This window comes from Falco peregrinus, chromosome 5 (genome assembly GCF_023634155.1).
Source record: "Falco peregrinus isolate bFalPer1 chromosome 5, bFalPer1.pri, whole genome shotgun sequence".
Classification (NCBI taxonomy): Eukaryota; Metazoa; Chordata; class Aves; order Falconiformes; family Falconidae; genus Falco; species Falco peregrinus.
This window is the reverse complement of record NC_073725.1, coordinates 30,361,494-30,382,176: the sequence shown is the minus strand read 5'-3', so window position 1 is coordinate 30,382,176 and position 20,683 is coordinate 30,361,494. Positions and strand designations below refer to the sequence as shown.

General features: G+C 44.6%; 1 protein-coding gene across 5 annotated transcripts in view; it reads left to right on the top strand.

Annotated features, from left to right (window-relative positions):
- BLVRA (biliverdin reductase A) overlaps positions 1-19,428 on the top strand; it is a 39,658-nt gene extending 20,230 nt beyond the window's left edge. For all 5 annotated transcript variants that reach the window (XM_055806098.1, XM_055806097.1, XM_013297503.3 and 2 more), the window contains 6 exons: positions 5,919-6,046; positions 7,785-7,904; positions 8,524-8,621; positions 10,033-10,140; positions 10,879-11,050; positions 16,796-19,428. In XM_055806098.1, coding sequence (XP_055662073.1) covers positions 5,928-6,046; positions 7,785-7,904; positions 8,524-8,621; positions 10,033-10,140; positions 10,879-11,050; positions 16,796-17,069 — 891 coding nt within the window. In that variant the 5' untranslated portion in view covers positions 5,919-5,927 and the 3' untranslated portion in view covers positions 17,070-19,428. The remainder of the gene's footprint in view (positions 1-5,918; positions 6,047-7,784; positions 7,905-8,523; positions 8,622-10,032; positions 10,141-10,878; positions 11,051-16,795) is intronic.
- Positions 19,429-20,683: the final 1,255 nt, after the last annotated feature.

Genomic DNA, 20,683 nt, shown 5'->3' with positions numbered 1-20,683 from the left:
ATGCAAAAGCAAACTAACCTTGACAGCAGCAGTTTCAGATTAAGTACTCGCCTGCAAGGTGTGTGCTACTCTTAAGTGTGGCAGTAAAATGGTAGTCACTTGAAGTAGCACACTTAACTTAAAAAGACCAGGCTGGGAGTGCTTCAGGAAAGTCTCCCATCAGTGTTATGCTGTTGCAGGTGACATTAATTGCAAAATATTTTGATTTTTTATTTGATACCTGTGGGAATGTTGCAGGTTGTCTTGAAGTTTTACTGAATCTTTATATATTTTGTGTTTGTTTGTGAAACAAGTTAACTATAGGAGCATCCTGATCTTAAGAAGCTAGCCTCTAGGCTAGTATTATGTTAACGCTTTATTAACCAATGATGTATGGGTTGCTGTGTTGCTTGTCTCTTAAGCTGTGGTATTTAGAAGTCCCTATTCTCTGGACCATGTTAACCTTGGTCTTTAATCCTAGACCATAACTAGAGCATCTAGGTTCTATTGTGTATAGGATGAATTGTTGGACAGCTTGGCAAGGCAGATATCTAGTTGTCCACCTTGGCAACAAAACTTACTTTTTAGCTGTCCTGAAGTGAACTACCTTCATTATAATGCTAAAGAACACACCCACAGGTCAGGCAGACTCTTGCCCAGGTGAAGACACTTCCTCTGCGTAAGCGTAGTAACCAAAGAGGATGACACAGCAGATATTATAATTATTTGCAAATTACTAACCAATCATTGTAACTGGGAGTGTACTACCTTGTAATTTTTGTGTATAAATGTAACGGTGAAATCGATATGTGTGCTTGGTATGTGGAGATTCCACTGAGCACCCAGCGCTGCAATGAAGTGCCTGCTTATCTACTTTGTGTAGATGGGTTTTTCGTTCCCTGGCTAACAGGAGCGAGGCTTTGAAAACTGCAGGGAGAATGCACAAGGCTTACTAAAATTCTCTATATATCATGAGAAGGTACCCATCTTAATCCTGTAATGTCTATAGGTATGCTGTGAAAAAATTTCTTGAAGGGGAGGTAATTCTTCAGTTCTGCCTTTTACCTTGCCTCTGCACTGGCTTTGCCTGGCCTCAGCGATGTTGCACAAAACAAAGGTTAGCGTCAGTGGTTTTGAGATGTAGGGGCTGAAGTCCCACTGTGATTGCACTGGGGAGGAACACATTCACGGGGTGACTGATCCCTTTGCACGTACACCATTGCTTGTTTTTCTGTTAAATATTCCTGGTTTACTGCGAAGTTTTGCAAACATACTTGGGTATGTAGCACCTTTTTCTGCTACGGGGGAGCCTAGATATAGCCAACGGAGGAAATAAGCAGCAGAAGCACAGAAAACTCAACAGAGGGCAGAGGGGTGATGGACAATGGTACATCAGTGTAGGATAAATGATCCTTTTCAGCTAGATGCCTTTCTTGGCTCTGCCTCTGTGTCATGCAGGGCTTGTCTTTCTGAATGAGAGGAGCCACTTGCGCTGGCTGTCAGTGGGGAAAAGCTCTGGCACCCATCGGCAGCCGCTGTGCCCCCCGCCCTCGTGCAGAGGGGACCCTTGGTGGGGCTGGCAGGGCTGCCTGTGGCCCTGCTACTGGGTGGTGGGCGGCACACCTCAGTCGCAGTCCGTGAGCACGAAGGACATCCCTTTCTAATCTCACCAGTCCCTTTGATTTCGTACAGCTGGTTAGGAAAGGGTAGCGAAAGGGAGCTTTTGGACAGTGACTGATGTACTGCTGTATCACTTGCTGTACAATTTTTCCAGTATGACAGGAGCCAAAGTTCAACACCCTTGAAAATGCCCCTGAAATCTTTTTGTCAAAGCTTTAACCAAGGTCACCAATTTTAAGAAAAAGGCATGGAAGACAGGCATGGCAGTTTATGGTTTGGGCTTCCTCCTTCATCGTTTTTGTACTTGAAAGATAACTGTAGCTGTTATCGTCATGTAAAGGTTTTAAATAAGGAATAAAATTTCATCTATTCATCCAGACTCTCAGATGAGTATTCTCTGTTCTGCTCTTACCTGGTTCATGACAGTTCCTAAAAACATCTGATTTAATTTTCTCCCTGAGCAGCTGCGGGATTTGTTGTGTGAGCAAAATGAGGGTCATAAAAAGCTGCATCAGGGATGCAGACATAGCGATTTTTCTCTTGGCTACGTGCATAAGCAAAGGTTCTGTAACGTACATTTAGTAGCTCGCTCTCTGTGCGGATGCCGTATTAGCCTGCAAAACCTTGACCTGGGCTGAATGGCTGGTTGCTATAGCAGCAGGTTGCATAGTAACAGGTTTTGTTCTTAGGTTGAAATCATCTTGCCATTCTTAAATGTGACTAGGAAAGTTTTTTCAAAGGAGAGGCAAAAATGTTGATGTTCAGCAACCTGAGCATCTGCTGAGATATGTTCTTTGTTCACGGCAGTGGAAGAAGGTAGTCGGCTCCCCCACCTTCTCTGCTTCCTTGGAGCAGAGGTCAGCAGCAAACCAGGGGAAAAAAAAAAAAAAAAAAAAGCAGTTCTTAGAAACGAGATGACTGTTCAGGGGAATCTGCTGTGTGACTCCCACTCCTAATCCCATGAAAGGCATAGGCAAATATTAACAGTTTAGCACCCTGGTAACCTTGAACATTTCTAAACTTAAAGTAAGCTGCTCTCCACCTGACTGCTTCTAAACCTCTGCTGACCTGGTCCTGAGTCACGCTGGAGCCCTTTATGAATCTGAATTTTAAAGAATTACTATCGTACACTTCAGAGGAGCAGTGTTATGGCTTTTTGATGGCTCTGTTTGGTAAGGTCCTATGGGATACTGCCCTGTGGGGCAGAGGGGCTGAGGTTCACCTACAGGGATGACCTCCCCAGAGCACAGGCACCCCACTGCAGGCAGAGCCAAGCGTGGCAGAAAGCCGGCGTGGATCGGCAGGGGTGTCCTCACTGAGCTCAACCACAAAAGGGAAGTGTACGAGCTGGGAGGGACTGACGGTCCAGGAGGCACACAGAGAAACAGTGACTAAGCTTGCAGGGACAGAGCTGGGAAAGTCAAAGCTCAGCTGGATCTGAAACAAGCCATAGGTACATTGGCCACAAAAAAAAAAAAAAAAGGCTGAGAAAATATGAGCCTGCTGCTCAGTGGGGCTGGGGTGAGGGAAATTAGAGGTACTTGATGCCTTTTTTTGCTGCAGCTTTCAGTAATAAGGTCTGTCTTCAGACCTCCCGGGTTTCCGAGTCTGCAGAGTCTGTGGGACGGTAGCATTATCCGCAGTAGAGGAAGAAAGTGATACATCTCTGGAGCTAACTGAACGTACAGCAGCCCCTGGCACCAGACAAGGTACACCCAAGGGTGCTGAGGGACTTGGCTGATGTCACTGTGAAGCCACTCGGTGATCAGTGGATGTTCCTGGTGACTGCAAAAGGGCAAGTACATCTTCCGTACTGTTTAATGTCTTTATTAACCACCTGGATAACAGGATGGAGTGCAGCTTCAGCAAGTCTGTGGATGAAATCAAACTAGGGGCAGTGGTCAGTACAGCAGAGGGGCCTGGGCAGGCTGGAGAAACAGCAGGCTTGAACATCATGAAGTTCAGCAAAGGCAAACATAGAGTCCCTTGTCCAGGGTGGAATAACCCTGTGCACCAGTACACGTTGGAGACTGCCTGGCTGGAATGTCAGAGAGTGCCCTGCAGATGCTGGTGGACAAGCTGAACCTCAGGCCACAGCACAGCGTGTTCTGACAAAGATGGCCAACTGTGCCCCGGATTGTGTGACCAAGAGTGTAGCCAACAGGACCTGGCTACACCCGCAGTGCTGTGTCCAGTTTTGTGTGCCCTGGTGTGAGGAATAAATTAAATGCAGGAGCGAGTCTGGTGGAGAACCACAAAGGTGGTCAGGGGACTGGAGCAGACGATGAACGAGGAGAGACTTAGGGGACTGTGTTTGTCCGACCTCCAGAAAAGAGGATAAAGTGGGGTGTTATTGCTGCCTAGAGCTTTCTGATGGGAGGATGTAGAGGAGCTGGAGCCATGCTCTTTTGGGAGATGTGCAGTGACACAGCAAAAGGCAATGCAGGAAACTCTGAGTAGATACTAAGAAGAAGCTTTTGCTGTGAGGGTGGTCAAACGATGCAGCAGGGGTCTTGGGAGGCTGCTGGACTCCCATCCATGGGGACAGTCAGGGCTTGGCATGGCCCTGGTGTGACTGAGTGGGGTTTGGATCGGGTGACCTCCAGGGGCTCCTTCCAGCCAAGATCATTCTGCAAGTCTCAGTCTCTTCTTCTCTTTGGCCATAGAGAAAAGCAAGTGTAATCGAGAGCCCAGAGCAGGATGCTGTGGGTGCAACTGACAGTGGATGCTGTGCTTATGTCACCTTCCTTTCCCCTCCTCTCAGCCCTAAACATCTCTCTTCCCTGGTGAGCCGCGTTGTCATGTTACACCTCAGATGTTTGGTAATGACGTGTCACCGTAATCCACCTAGAGAACTCTTCCAATATCACTTATTTCTTCTTTCGTATTAAACATGCTGTTGTGTTTTTCACCCTTGTACCCTTTTGGCATGTATAAAGTAAGCAGAGTTCAGCACTGACAGGAATATACACGTAGGCAGAAGCTTATAGAAAAACAATATCCAGACACGATAAGTGATTGGAGAGGGGCTTTCTTTGATTATTATTCTTAAAATTTCTGCCAGTTGATGTAACTCCTTAGCAGCTTTCAATCTCTAGCGGTCGGAACAGTCACTTACAGCTGTGCTGCTGCACTGTGATCCTGTCAGACAAGAGGCACAAGGAGGAGTGAAGTGGGGTCATCCATTTATCCATGTAAGTCCCAGAAGGATTTGGAGGGCTGCAGCCAAGTCATGGAAGCGAGCAAAGAGTTCGCTCAGGTGAAGGGAGTTGGCAGCAGCAGGAAGAACACTGAAATGGAAGAAACAGAGTTTGAAGGGGTGCTGCCGTAGGATGGAAGGAACAAAAAATGCAGAGGGGATGACTTTGCTTGGTTTTAGGCCGTTTCTCCTGTAAATCTTAAAATTACAAAGTGTTACTAGTCCTCAGAGTGGTGGAATCGTGCAGGTTTGAAAGGTTACACCAGTTACCCAGTGCTTTCCCAAATCAATGGCAAATCCCAAACCCAACAGGATTTATTACTCGTGGCCCAGCAGCCTGGCCAGCGAGGGCAATACTGACTTGTCCTCCGTATGATGCAGTTGTGGCAGGAGCGTGCTTTTGGGAGTTGTGAATCTTGAGGACATGCTGCTTGTCATTAGAGAGGTGGCAGAGCTTTCTTCATGCATGGAAATGTCAAGCAAGCACCTTGACTGAATTACCAGATAGTTGGTTGGACCTTGCCGTTGTAGGATGTGCCAGTGATAACACGGGGGAAGAAAAGATGCGCTTTGCTTCCTGCCCCAAAGCATTCCGGCTATGCTGCCATGCACTGGGAATGGCCGTGCGGCAGCCCGGCAGTGCTGCCGGTGCTCAGGAAGTCAGGGGGGTTTATATAAAGCTCTGCTGGGTTTGCAGAACCTTTTGGCTCCTTTCCAGCATGGAAGCGGCGATTATATAAATAGAAGAATGTCTCACTTTTGAAGCCTGCCTTCTATTTGTGGAAAGGAAGAACTTTGTGCTGGAGGTGTGATAGAATAGCTGTTAAATACAAGTCAGAAATGAAGAACTTTGTGCTGGAGGTGTGATAGAATAGCTGTTAAATACAAGTCTCAAGGCCGCTCCTGTGACAGGTTGAACAGCTTGATCACCTTTCAGTGGGATGCGAGTGAGCTCAGTAGGCTGTAGCATCACATCTCTGTTAGCTGTTGGCTGACTTCTGATTAAGGTTTGGCTGTATGAAAGCAGAGTTCAAGAGTAATCCACCCTCTCACTCCCCTCCCAGCTGCTCCTCTGAAGAAGCAAGAAATGTTGCTTTTTTTTTTTTTCCCCTTTTGTCAGGTTAACAAAATGTTTGGGACGGTGGTGGTTGGAGTTGGAATTGCTGGCTTAGCGCGAATCCGAGACTTGATGAATCCGATGCCTTCCAGCCCTTCTGAGCACTTGAAACTCTTTGGATTTGTATCCAGGTTAGAAATGGAATCTCAGCATGTTTAGTATGTATGTTGTAATTTTTCTTGTGTCTGGTGCACATGCCTTCCCATGTGGAGGACTATGATTTGAGGGCGGCAGGGGATGAATATCCGAAGTCTAATATTTCTCTTATCATTAAGGCTGTCTGAAAAAGGAAAGTTTATGCAAATATGCCTGTCATTCTGAGTGGCAGCTAGGAAATGAGAACAGAGAGCTTTGCAAGAGGGAACAAATAGGTTACCATAGTGAGATACCTTGCAGAAATGACTAAAATAAAAGCTATGAGACGTTCTCGCTGTAGGATCTGTGCGATTAAAAAAAAAAAAAAGCAATTGTGTCTGAAATTTTCTGTAGGTTTAGGATGGTACAGACAATAATTACACTCATGAGCTGATGTCTACATGGCATTTGCAGAAATGTTTAAAAAACACAGGAAGTTTTACATTGTTCTAAAAAAGTTTTTTTTTACAAAAACACGTTATAAAGCTCATAACACTGCAACTTCATCATAAAATTCTAATTTTCTTTTTTTAAACCAGGTACTGAACCTGTAGTTGTCTTTAAAGAAAATCCCATAATTTGGTACATACAGTAAGGTTGCTTCTTAGAGAGCAAGAGTTTTTCTCTTGGAGTTGAAGCAGTGGAAATGTAACGTATACCTCTCTCTGAGCATTCCTGCTAGACTGTCTGCTCCATAACGGCAGGGCATAAAGGTTTTAAATAGTTAGGCAGTACATCCATGGATCTCAGACTGTGTGAATGTATTTTTCCAGCTATATTTAAATCATGCAGTCAGGGTAGTTTGAGACTGAAAGGACCCATTAGGTCATCCAGTTTTCTCCCTGCCAAATACACTCTTAGTTCCCTGACGCCTTTGCTAGCGCTACAAGCTGGCCTTGAACAACACCGAAAATGGGGTTTCCACTACTTCTGTTGAGAAACAGTGCTGTCGAAATGCACAGTTCACAGACAGCTTGCTCGGGTATGTTGCCATCCTCTCTGCATTCCAATCACATGCAAACATTACCTGTCTTTGCTTTCAAGTCCTGCTTGTGGCCTATCGTCATACCCTCTGTCACCTATCTTAACCCTCTCAAGGTGTCTCCTCCAGTCTTTACTAATGCAAAGGGCTTTTGGGGGGACTGTGCGTGTTTCATTTGCAGGTGGAGATGTGCTCGGGGTGGTGGCCAAGAGAGCCTGCTGCTTAGCACTACATGGGGTGTGTGTTGCAAGCTGTGAGCCGTCACAACCAAGCATCTGCTTTGTCCCTCCTCTGCTTGTTGGTACTTGTAGTTGCACGTGGCCCTGACAACCTGAGTGCTTTTGCCTGTGTTGCCCACCATGCTGGGGAGAAGTTTTCCCACAGGAGCACTGTCCTCCTTCAGCTCACTCTTTTAAAGACTCGTATGTAATGATGCTTATTAAAAAACAAAACGCCAAAACAAAAACCCCCACCAAAATCAAAAGCACTTTACACTTCAATAGCAGGGCAGTTTCTGTCCTGATACCCCTGCCCACACACTGGCCCATCTGTTTTGTTCTTTTGTGTGCTCCATTTCTGTCTGTAAGTGCTCATGCCCCTCCTGGATAACAAGCTGCCTTTGTTCTAGCTTTGTTGAGCTCAGTGAGACAGTGGTCCATGAGAACAATTTCTGAGTGCTGCTGTACACCATGCAGTTGGGCAGAAAGGACTGTGATAGTTATGCTCTGGTTGTATTTATGCTAAATACACAGGAGAAGTTTCGGCAATATTAATGAGGCCAAGCAGATTAGCCTGGAAGATGCTCTAAGAAGCAAAGAGATCCATGCAGCCTTCATCAGCACAGAGAACAGAAGCCATGAAGAAAACATCAGGTATTTTGAGATGGTGTTTTTTCCCTTTTTCCTTGCCTTTCCCCTGTAATTTAGAAGCATAGAAGACCTGTTGTAAAGCTGTTGCAGGAGAAGATGCAGACACTGGAGAATAGATTGCCAGACTAGAAACCTGAAGTGAATGATGGCAAATTCCCTAAAGCACCCAATAAGCCCTGGAAGAGAGTAGGTTTTAAGATGAATTAATTTCCCAAGTAATTCCAATTGCATGCCTCTAGGCCTGTGTTTGATGGACAGGCAGCTTTAAAACAGGATTTAAAGCCTTTCCTCCCAGATTATTTAGAGGAAGGGCACTCCAGTGCCCCACTGCAGCCATTCAGGTGTCTGGAAGTTAGAAATTACAGTGCCCAATGCTGCAGCGTTTTAGCGACTTGCTGTAGGTGAGTGAAGGAATTCTGTGGAAAACGGAGAATTAAAACCCTGGTGTTTAAATATGTGATATAGCACAACACCATCCTTGCTAGGAAACTTGCCGCTTATTTGTTTGCATTGTGCGTTTCTCCGTGTGGGGCTGACTGTGGGAATGAGAAGCAGCTTGCACAGTGGAGAGAGATGATTTTGATGATACACTTTTTAAAGACTGATCTTGTATCCTTTTCAGAATGTTTTTAGAAGCTGGGAAGCATGTCCTTGTTGAGTACCCCATGGCTTTGTCTGCTAAGGCGGCCCATGAGCTCTGGGAGATGGCTGAGCAGAAAGGTAACACGTTTGTTCTCAAGGGTGTAGATGTTATTACCTGTTGGGTAGCACCAAAAGCATCACACTCAAAGGCAGGGCTCCAGTCTACTATTAGTCACGATGCACAAGGGAGTATGCCCGTGTCAGAAATGTGTCAGTCTAGGATTTGAGAATGTGCCAATGGGGAAATAAACACACAAGTGTTGACGCTAAGGGAAAGGCACGTTTGCCCTCACCAAAGCGCTGGGTTCTGCTGGTGACGCCGAGAATGCAGTTAGAGAAGGAAGCTTTGTTGCAGTGATACTAAAGCACTTAATGAGTGTAGCCATTGGACTTGTGCACTTCCCTGTCCTCTCCCTCCCTGAAAATAAAACTGGAAACAGCTCCCCTAGCTTCCAGCATTTGTGAGATGCTGGTCACACACAGCTTCTCGTGCTATGGTAGGCCAGCAAGGCATCCCTGTCTGAAAGACAGCTTGTCTCTAAGCAAAATCTCTTTATTTCTAGAAAGCATGTAGTCCCATCATTGCAGTGCCAAGGGTCAGAAGCTGGCAGTTCAGTTGAGGCTGGTGGGGATGTATGGGCTGCAAGGAAAAGAACAGTGATGGGCAGGAGCAGAGTACAAACCATTTGGACAAGCTGCACTATTTATACCACTAGTTGTTAAAAATTTCCTTTGTCACTTTTGTCCTAAAACACCGGAGGTATAGGATTTCTGCTTTGCTGTTTTCCTCTACCAACACCACTTAGTGCCTTGTTGCTTGCCAAATGGCTTCCCATTAAGCAGAATTTATGCCTCTTCTCTTGAAGCAGCAGTAGTTACTGTCAGCAGCCTAAACTGACTCTCCTGGAAACCTTCCAGAAAAACACACATTGAATGAGGGCCACTTTCAACAAGTATCAGATAGCCTCTGTTCCCAAGTATCCCAATTAATTGCAACGGAGGGAGGTACTCTTTAACATATTGTTACAATCTGGGTCTGGGTATTACGCTATTTTTTTTCCCCTCTCCTTTGTCTTTCCTACTACCCTGGGAGGAAAAATGCAGAACAAGGAAATGTGAGGGGAAAGGGTCCAAGAATTAATCAGTCTTTTACTTTGAAGACTCATGTTTCGGCCATAACTGGGTGTTGGGTTTCACTACAGGGTTTCTGTTAAACATGGTGGCTACTATTCCTGCAGTCTCTCTATTTGTTGTCTCCTGAAAATCCTTAACCCAGATAGACACCTCAACTCAGGTGTTTGATTTTCTTCATGACGTCATTTTGCCAGCCATGTGTGAGAACATTTCTAACTGAGTTTCCACTGGTGGCTGGTGAAGCTATTTTACTGCCTAGATGTGCCTTTGATTCACTCAGGAAGCTCCTATTTCACCTGTCCTGATGTTTGGTGTGGTTGTTTGTTTTGTTTTGATTTGTTTTTTTTAATGGCAGGTAAAATACTCCATGTGGAGCACATTGAGCTTCTGACGGAAGAGTACAAGCAGCTGAAAAAAGAGGTGGCTGGGAAAGACCTGGTGAAGGGAACATTGCATTTCACAGGTCAGTAGCTGTGAGGAAGTCGAAGTCCGTCTGGATTTGTCTGCCTGCTCCACAGGGACATCGGTCTTTCCAGGCTTCATTCAGCCCTTTTAGATGAGAGTCTGTCTATAAACTGACTAAAGACACAGGTATCTGTTCTAGGTATTTCCATGACATTATAAAACTGTCTGGAAAACACCTTTGCCTTTAATGGTTGTCTTCCATGGACTGTTGCTTTGCTAATCTCTTCCTGCTGTCTGGTGGAGAGCACAAGCCCATGCCTTGTGTGGAGGAGAGGGCACTTCTTCACCCCCTGTGTACTTTGGTGGTAGTGACCAATTTCTTACTCATGTTGGTCTCAGAGAGGAGGGTGAGCTCTGAGGAAGTGTCCCAGTTTGTAGTGGGGACCTTTAGTCTTCCTTACTGGTGCCTAGCCCCAGAAGAGATTGGAGAGATTTTCAAACCATTGTTTTCTCTCTACTTTATTCCCTTATTGACTCCACGTAGACCCTTCTGTCCTCAACACATCCTGAAGGGTTTGCTGTATATGTACTTTGTACAGCCTTCTCTGTCATAGCTCACCAGTTGATCCATTTCAAGGTTGACTATGTTTGTTGACTTTCCTACTCAGTCTATCCTCTCGTGGCCTTTCTACACCGCAGCCTTTAAGCCTGCAACTCCAGTTTCTTTAGCCTTTCCTATGCAGAGGGCATTATTCTCTTTCCTGTTTCTCAATACCTTCTGTTGCTGTTGCACCAGGTAGTGTCCTCGATGAAAACAAAACAGGATTCCCAGCTTTCAGTGGAATTGCCCGACTGACCTGGCTGATTGACCTCTTTGGAGACCTCACTGTTACCTCTGCCACCAGAGAAAAGCAGAAGGATAAGAATTATTCCAGAATGACTGTTCACTTTCAGACTGCGAACAAGAAGTGAGTAATGGCGGTGGCAGCAGGTGAACCAGGCTCCTCAGGTATTGTCTGCAGGAGTTCTGCATCCTCCCTTCCTCTTGTGGAAGCAGGCTGGGTGGATGCGGGCTGGAAAGCGTACAAGAGAAACAGACCTGAAAGTGCTTCCTATAGGAATCATGGTAACAGTGCCACACCAAACAATGTCTGCTGAAGAACACGTTAAACGTAAAGGACGTTTAAAAGCTCTTTTCTCATGTCTGGGCGTAGGAATGGGTCGACAAAGCATTTTACAATGCCCTGGACTGAAAGACCCTTCTCTTGCACTCTAAAAAATTGTTCAGAGGCAGCGTATTTTTTTAGTATCAGACATACTAGCTACATGTACATTGAAAGCTAACCTTCCTTCAAAGGTTGAAAGCATATGACTGTTCGAAAAAGTTTGAAAAAGCATAATACTTAGCTTATAGCACTATCATGCTTGTGCTAGTATGTATTACTAGCTGGAAGTTAAGAGAAAATTACACATTTCAAGCAGAATTATAATAAACTATTGAAAGTCCAACACACAAAGCTTGCTCTTGATTAATGCCTAATATGCAGTCCTGAAGTTACCTTAATTTTTTTATTCCCTCCCTGAGCAGGACAACAGCCTGTTTCCCATTTCTTGTCTTTTTGTTTTTGTTGCATGGGTGTGTCAGACTTGAGTGAGAATCCAGCAGCCAGGATTACTTGTCATTTTTTCCAGTCATTGCACTATGACTTTCTTGCAGACAATTCTTTTGATGCATTTTATAATAATGAGTTTGATCTCCCTTTTATTATATGATAACAATAGCCTTGCTATCGAGTAATGTATTTTTAATGGCCTTGCTATGAAATCGTATATTTTTAAATATTAGATGACCATGAAGTAAATCATCAGTGTTTCATATTGTGGATTGAGTACTCAACGTGGTCAAAAGCCTGGTGGTGTATTTTGCCGGAAACTCTCCGGTTTGGTCATTCTGGGACATCCCCATTGAGGTCAAGTCCTTTCAGATAGGTTGAAGTTACTCATGATGACAGTTTACTGCATGCTATAGATGCAACTTGAGAATTGTCTGACATGAAAAGGTACAGAGAAGTTACCCAAGTTCTCTATGTTTCCTAGGAGGCAGGAATGGTGATGGGACAACTTGTTCCTTTCCCTTCACTCCTTTTTTTTCCTGTTTTTCCAAATAACACGCTCTGCCTCCTGAGACAGATGACCCACTCACAGGCATATGACAAGAGGTGTACAAGAAGACTAGGGAGAGCAGGGAAAAATAAGACCCCGTGGGAAAATGTTCTGGCCTATCTTTTTAATAAATTAGCCTTCTTTGTGGCACACATACTGCTGGAACACTTAAACAAGCAAACAAAAAAAACAAACCACCTAACAACAAAAAAGAAAAAACCCACCAAACATGAATGCTTGCTTCTTTAAGAATTTTAGATAAGTGTTTAGTTAAAAAAAGTAATAACCTTATGGACTAGCTGTTTTGGGAGTGAATACAGAGCTCATTTGAACTGTTAGTTTCACCGTGGGTCTATTTAAACATTTTATCAGCCAGTCCTACAGAGCCCACTGCAGTTTATCCTGGGATTAGCATCTTGGCTTAGCAATGATTCCTCTCTCTTTAAATAAAAAAACATTTCCAATTCCTTTTAAAATGCAGTTGAGAGAGGACAGAACTCTGTATACAGGCTCTGTTTACCCGCTTAGTGATTTGCCAGTAACACGAGTAGCTGTAAAGATCTATACAGAATGAGATTTGGAACTAATTCCAGCAGGTGGAACTAGCGGGTGGCTTAAGCGTTTCTCGTAGGTAGTCCTTGGCTGCTCTATATGATTTTTGCTAGGCACAGAACTGTTTCTGGATTCCTGCTGTTTTCCTGCTCTACACCACTAACTGATACCTGCTTTTCTTAGCCCACTGCTATCTATTTGTGCGGATCAGTAAGTGTTTTGTCACCATGGGCGTTTTAATGACCTTGGGGACTGTCAGCTTTATGCCTCTGCGATAATTTACGCTGGCTGGAAAGTTACATAGCGTTCCTGTGTTCTGTTCGGTGGCAGGGCCATATTTCCTGCTGACCTTCCCCCACTGACGTCAGTGGAGTTACGGTGGCAGAGAGTTTGGCCCACTCTCCATCAGGTGAAGTTATGGCCCAGCGGTAATGGTGGCGGTGTTATGGCTCTAATTTGCAAAACCTTTATTTTGCTGAAGGATGGGGAAAGGTCTGCACCTTTCCTGAGAGCTATCCCATCCTTTTTCGAAATACATGAATACACTAACCTTGAGAAATCAGGTTAATTCAGCCTATTTGCTGCCTTGGAAAATACAGCAGGTGCAAAATGCAGGAGCCTGCGTCCTGCTTGTTAAGCAGGGATTTGTGCAAAGGCTATAGTCTGTCTCTGGGTGGATTTTGGAGGTGTGTGTTAATGCCTGACACCGAGCTTTCTGCGAGATGACCTCTGCCTCTGTTGTGTTTCCAAGACAGTTGAGCTGACAGCCTCTCTGTGATAAAACATTGAGCAATCCAGGCAAAGCCAAACCTCTGTTGACAGCACAGCTGGTTTGGGACTGCAGTTCCTGTCCCAGGATTACAGAGCTTGATTTCAGTAAATGTCAAAAATGAATTTTTAGTGTGAGCTGGAGAGGTAATGATATGGGCAATGTCTCTCTTGATGTTAACTAGAGTTAGGGTCTAATTGCTTAATTCCCAGCCAAGGTAAGGTAGGCTCTTTTTGATTGCATGGTAAAATATTGGCATTTTCAAAGTGTGAAAAGGAAGATGTTTAAAAGAAATTGAAGACACTTTCTGAACACATATTCTGGCAATAAACATTTGAAATGATTTTATTGTTTTTATTGAGATTTAAGCTTAAAAAGTTTAATAATGGCTTCACATTGAACATGCATAACAAATCATCTAATACATGCTTTCTGCAGAAGCTGCTGCATAAAATATTAAGCTGAGTGAACCCAAAATTCTTTCAGGCATGAAACCACTTTAATTCTTCTGCAGGTACAAAGAGTGTTTGCTTCATTTTGGTTTATTGAGCTAGCACGGTCCAGCTAGGACCACTCATTATTGGGGGAAACAGAGAATCAGAAAAGCAGAGTCTTTTCCAATCTCTGAATAAAATGTAGCGAGGAGAGCTCCACCAGTCTGAATCTGGAAAGACAGAATGACCATAGGAAGTCTTAGTAGCTTCTTCACTGCAGGTAGTGCTTGCTTTGTAAAAAGGCAGTACAAAAGCGGTTTGTCGGCGTTCAGTTAAACTTTCTTTCCCTTCTCTACTGTCCAACATGTTTAATGTGGCTTTGTTCAGCTGCCAGCAGTGCTGCATTTGTTGCTTCTAAGTAACACTACTAACACTTCTAGATAACTAACTGCATCCATAGCCAGATAACACTTTGATAAAAATCTTTAATGAAAATGGGTAAATTATCTGTTAAAAAACCAGCAGCCCTTCACAGTTTCTGACATCAAATACAAACCTGGTTCTTAAGCTCCAAAATTGCTTAAATAATGTGCAGGCTTGCAAAATATGTATCTTTTATAGCAAAAAAGGGACTAATTTTAGTGTAGAAGTTGTTGTTAATACATTTTGGTTGCCAAATCAAGTAGAATCGACCTCTCTTTGGGAAAATAACTACAAATCCAATTGCAGAAGAAGATAAATCTATTAGTAAACCCAACATTTTCCTGCTCACTGATCTAAATCAGTCATTTTAATCATTTTGATTAAATTTTGCCCAATCTGCATGATTGTGCTTCTGGTTCAGTGGCTTCCCCAAGCTAGAGCAGAAGAAAGTATATGCTCGAGCCTGATCATTGGTGTGCATCTGCTCTAGATCACCCCAGGGAGGTGCCCCTGCATTGACATGGCTTGTTTTGGATCGCATCGTGGACTCCTCCACTGCTGTATGGTAGAGATCTTTGCCTGTGCCTGCCCAGTGGTTTCTGCATACCTGCCTACCTGAGATAAAGCAGCTTTGAATAACAGTGGCCCGAAACCCCTCTGTGGTGGTTTGCTACCATAAGAAGGTACAACTGGCTCTGTCAGGTCAGGGCAAACCCCAGCTTGCTCCCCGGCCTGCCTCTGGCCAAGGTCTGCAGCTGCCACCTCGGGGGAGGAGGATGAGAACACAGAAAACACAGAGCTGACATGGCCCTCAAGCACCCTTCAGGCCTGCAGCAGCACAGCCTTGGGACTTCCTGAAGTGCATGGTGTCTTTTGCATTTATTAATTCTCTGAGGATTTTTTTCAATGCGTTCTTGAAGGCTGTGATTTGTGTCTTCCCCCCGCCATCCCTCCAGTTTTTGGGTTTTTTTATTATGTTCATTCAGGTTAATCTGGCCATGCTTAATTTGTAGGGCGTATGTGTGGCAGTACAGGGGAGCAAAGAATAATTGATACGATGATGTGAATATAGAAACTGGATCTTAAAGCATAAAAGATGAGAGGTGCAGAATCCTTAAGCTGAGTGCTCTGCAGAATGTGTTCAGGGTAGACTGACAAGGACTTTCTTTCCAGATCTAATGATGTTGAAGATTTAACAGGCAGTACTTGGAGACAGAATTTATTCTTCCATGCTATTGATGCCCTCATAATTTGTGAGTGGCAGACTAAAGTGGGCCATAAAGGACTGTAGAGGGGCCATCAATAACCAAGTAAGAAAAATAATGTGCATCCTCTAAACACAGGCAGTAGCGAGTGCTGATGAATGAGCTGCAGAAAGGTAATGGCAAGTTCTAGGCAGCTGGTGAAAGAGCAGGAAAGGAGGGTCGTGGCTGTGTCCCGTGCTGAGGGCCGTTCTTCAAAGCCTCTGCAAGCATTTGCAGGTTTGGGCCGGCAAGTCTGTTAAGACCCCTGAAGTTATGCAGCATGTCCCATGGCTCCTCTTTCCTTGGCCCATCTGGGAAGCTGGGGAGGAAGGCGTGAGGACCTGTGAGCTATGCGAGTTGATAGATGCCACTGCCAATGCTTGGCCTGGAGACTGTGGCTGTCGTGTTAGCATAAGCCAGCACTTTGCTCCGGTTAAGAAAGACCTGCCTGAGAGCCTGTGTGGCTGAAACGGGCAAAACTGACATCTTCTGGTGTAATCTCCAAGATCAACTTAGTGCTCCCAGTGAAGAGAAACAAATGTATTTGACATGTTCAGAGAGTGTGGACACTAGTGTCTGCATGCGTGAACTTGCTGTCTGTCCAGCGTGTCCTAAAGGAGTGGTGTTCGGCTCACGCAGTAATGCCTGAGTCATTGTGATGTCCCCAAGTGATGTAAACTTATCCTTGCTGGAGAATGACTAGACATTGAGGGTCTTGTGAATTTAGCCGTGGTGGAGTCATGCACAAAGTATTAGGATGTTTAACTGCACTTGTCATCCAAGTCCGCAAACAAACTGATTAAACTTCCCTCTTCCCTGTGAGATGGCCAGACGTTGCTGGCTTTTCTTTGTGCGTAGGGAAGACAAAGCTGGAGAGACCTTAGATGGTGTGCTGAAGGTCATGGCATGAAGCAGTGGCAGTTAAGACTATTACCTGGTGTTCAACTCTGTAACCACAAGGCATGTTGGTCAGAACATCTTACCTGAATATGCAATGACTGAGATTTATAAATGCTGCATTTATTAGGGCATTTTCTGTAAATGCTGAGAAAAAAATAATCATAAACTGAAACTGTTGATTCCATTTCTTCATAAATACACTTCTTTTTCTCTGCTTCTCTATGCTAGACCTCTGACTTGGATTGAAGAAAGGGGACCAGGGATGAGACGTGAAAAGAAAATCAACTTCTGTTTCACAAGTGGTTGCATGGAGAACTTCCCTCAAGCCCCAAGGTCTGCTGTGGGCCTTTTCATGCAGGATCAGAACCTCTTTGCCAAAAAACTGCTGGGCCAGGTATCCAAGGAGGAGCTGGCTGCTGAGAAATGGCGAATTTTGCGGTGTCTTGACCTTGCCGAGGTGATCCAACAGCACTGTGAACAGCTGGAGAATATTTGTTCCTGAAACTTCTCTTAGGGAAGGAGGAACGCGGCAGACGGGAAAGCTGTAGTGCTAGAGCTCACCGTTGCCATGAAAGCAGTTCCTGTTTCTGGGTGGTTTTTTTTCTTCTTTCTTTCTGACTAATTGTGATTCCTAGGCTCTCTGGGTAGGCTGGATAGCCTGGGCTATACCCCATGCCTTCTGATTTGCGCCAGAAAAAAAGCAATGTTACCCTGCTCCGACGCATTGCCGTCCTTCCAGGCAGAGAGGAACATAGCAGCAGCAAGCTTTCCTGTGATTCGCTTGGAAATGTCCCTGAGAGCAGATCCTGGAGGACTGCAATTACTAGATATAATTTTTCCTCCTGCGTTGTTTTTTTTTTCTCCCTCTAGGTACATCTGAAAATGAGACGTGTCTGGTTTAGTAATATTCATGTAGTATTAGCTAGAATGAAGTTCTAGGTAAGCCTTCCACCTCTTGATCTGCAGAATTTGTGCCACCACAGTCCTGACATTTCTTCCAGATGCCCCAAATTGTTCTGTGTGTTTGCTCTAGTTAGTTATGGTGCTGGTTTGGTTTTATTGGGGGTTGTTTTGGTTTGGGTTTTGGTTGTTTTTTTATATTAGAGATCATCTACCTTCAAATAGAATCTATATTGGTATCAAACCACAATAGAAGGAAAAATCTTGTCTCTTGCCATGTTGAGTTCACTCAATTTCTCTGGTGTCCTGTGCCAACACAGAAATCTTTCCAGCAGAGGTTGAAACAGTACATTAAACTAATGCATCATCTGCCTGCTTTCTACTGAATCTAAATATTTTTCTGTTTTTTTACTGGAGCAGCATATTGCTGTCCTTCATTTATGTTTTGTATCTAATTCAGCATGTGAATGGATTACTGCTAAAAATAACTTTTAAGAAAAAAATAACTACTGTGCTCCTTGAAACAGTGGAATTAATTAGAAATAGTGATAAAATTAGAATGGAACTGTAGAAAATGGAGCATTTTGCAAGTATAGTTGTGTGGTTATGGTGTATGACACCTGTGGTTTAACATTTTACAGTAGTCTCAGGGTCATGTATGAAGACTATCACTTCCCTAAAGAAGCGTTTTAGTTTTACGAGAAGACTAACCAGCATGCAAAACTATGAACAGCTCCTCTCTTTGCCTCTCACTTTCTAATTACAGCATCTGTCCGTGCTATACTAATATAGTGGCAGACTTCAGTCTGTGCCATTGTTCTTTCAGACACAGAACCATCATTTCTTTTCCATGTTATGACTCGGGCAGTTTTTTAATAAAGGAGCATATATGTTGTGAATGTATACATAAATACAGCCAGTCAGTATTGATGGGAAAAAAGTCTTCCTTTCATATTAATACAGAAGCTGGATACAGCTCAGTTAGTTGGAAACAGGGAAGGAAAGACTGGTTTTTTCCCCCAATTTTTTAGGAGCAACTGGAGCTTGATAAGTTAATTAATTCTGCATGTGAAATTTGTTTAGATCTACCTGTTAAAATAAGTGACAGTCTTCCTATTGGCTGCAATGGATTGAAACCCATGTGGGCTGGCGGCACATCCATGCAGGCGGATCACACGTGTGTCAGCCCAAATGGGCACCTTACTGAGCATTCCCGGGGACTTCATTACCGATGTGACGGGCATTGCCTGGGCAGATCTGCTGCTGTATGAGGGGAAAAACTGGGTTTGTGGTACAGTGCAAAAAGTCCATCTGGGATGCAACTGAAATGAGAATCTGCTGTGTATGTTTATCTGCTGTGTATGACAGCACATGCGAGATTCTGTTTCTTGACTAAGTCCTCAGCTGTGAACATGGGGTGAACACCACTTGTTTACATGCTAATTCACCATGGGTAGCTGAGGAGGGAGGGCAAAGGAAAGGGAGATTCCTACTCCCCATCTGTAGGATAATCAAAATTAGCCACCACATCTCCCCGGGCACACTGCAGTTGCTGGCGAGAGCAGTATTCCTCAAAGAAACAGGGAAGAGATTCACAGGAGCTCTGCAGAGCAGCAGTGTAACAGCGTGCAGTGAATCACCCTCTGGAGAAGCTTGTTTCTATGGAGCGCGCCTGGAGAAATTAGCTGGTTAATTTGAGCTAGGGAAGGCAGATGCCTAGAGCTGGGTGTCTTGCGCTGTCCCCCCCATCCCCCTCCCATCCCTCCCAGCTAACCTGCTCGCCTGCAGCTGCCTGCCCTGCTCCTGGGAGCTTGCAGCATTGAAATTCCTTCAGCCCTCTGAATTTGCTGTGCTGTACCATGGTGGTTTGTATACGAGAGCTACTGGATGTCAAGCTTCAAACGTACACATCGTTTAACCAGATGTCAAACTCGCCAATAAAATGTCGGAGTTCTTAATGATTCCTTTCAGTTCCTGTTGTCCTTCATTAGCTGTTGCCATTGCCTGTGCTGAAAGTGGCTCTGTCCCAGCTGGTTCTTTTACCCCCTTTCACTCCCCGAGCCCTGTGAAATCCTGCCAGCAACTACAGGCTGTGATATTATCCTAAAGTCCTCAGCTGTCTCCTCCTTCTGTTTCCAAGTTTTGAATACAAGTGTGGTGGGGTTTGTCCCCTTATCTCAATTCCTGAGCCCTCCCACAAAATTCCTGCCCCTCTGGTCCCCTCTGACTCCTGCCCAGGAGTACAGACAAGTCTAAATCTCAGCCGTATGCTTCCAGTTTCCCATTCAACAACTGGTGCATTTGAGCAACATTGTAGAATCTGCTAAGTAGAATCTGAAACAGGTATTGAAATGGGTGTTCTCCTGGTTTTAATAAACTGCTTTGTCATAGCAGAAACACTATTGGAAGAGTTTTTCAGATAGTGTTTGGCATAGCCTGAAGCAAGGCAGTTCTAGAGATGCGGAGGTATGAAGAGGTAAGTATAAGGTATGACATGGGCAAGTTAGTGTATCATATTCTTTGGAAGTAGCTTCTTTTCTACTTTCTCTGTTAGAAATCACTCTGCTGCTACAGGACACTGTAGGAAGTCCATTGCGGCACACTTTGTTAACTCTGCCTGATGCTATGGAGTTGTTACGGGAACAGCTGTACTGCAGAATGCTCTGACGTGAAAGAAGGATGCTCAATTTGCTGACACAGGCTGAAGCTTGACTTTGGCAGATCAGAAGCATGGAGTCACTAACTGCAACATGCTAGCTGAAACCTGGAAGAGGTGTTTTGATCCAAAGTCCTTTTCAGAGGGCTGGAGATCAGAGGAAAGGAAAATTTCCAAAGAGTAAAGAAACTAGCTGTCGGTATGAGGACTTGCAAAGCGGTGTGGGAAGCCCTGGCCAAGGGGGAAGGACGGTGGATGTGATTTTGGGAGCCCTGTGGGGTCTTGGAATGGGGTCTAATTTAACTGTGTGATTACTGAGGGTTGTCAGGAACAGTACATGAACGTGGGAGGTGGGATGAAGGGAAAGGTGAAGAGGACTGGGAGACACCACAGAAGCTGCTTGAGCTGGCATTACATATGGGGATGTCATTGATCCTCCCCAAGAGCAGATCAAGCAGACAAGGAAGGGGGAAGGCAAGCGGTGGCAGCTGTGTAGATCGGGGCTGTTTTTAACATGGTCCTAATATGTCAAAACTGGCTGTTTTAAAATGAATAGTATG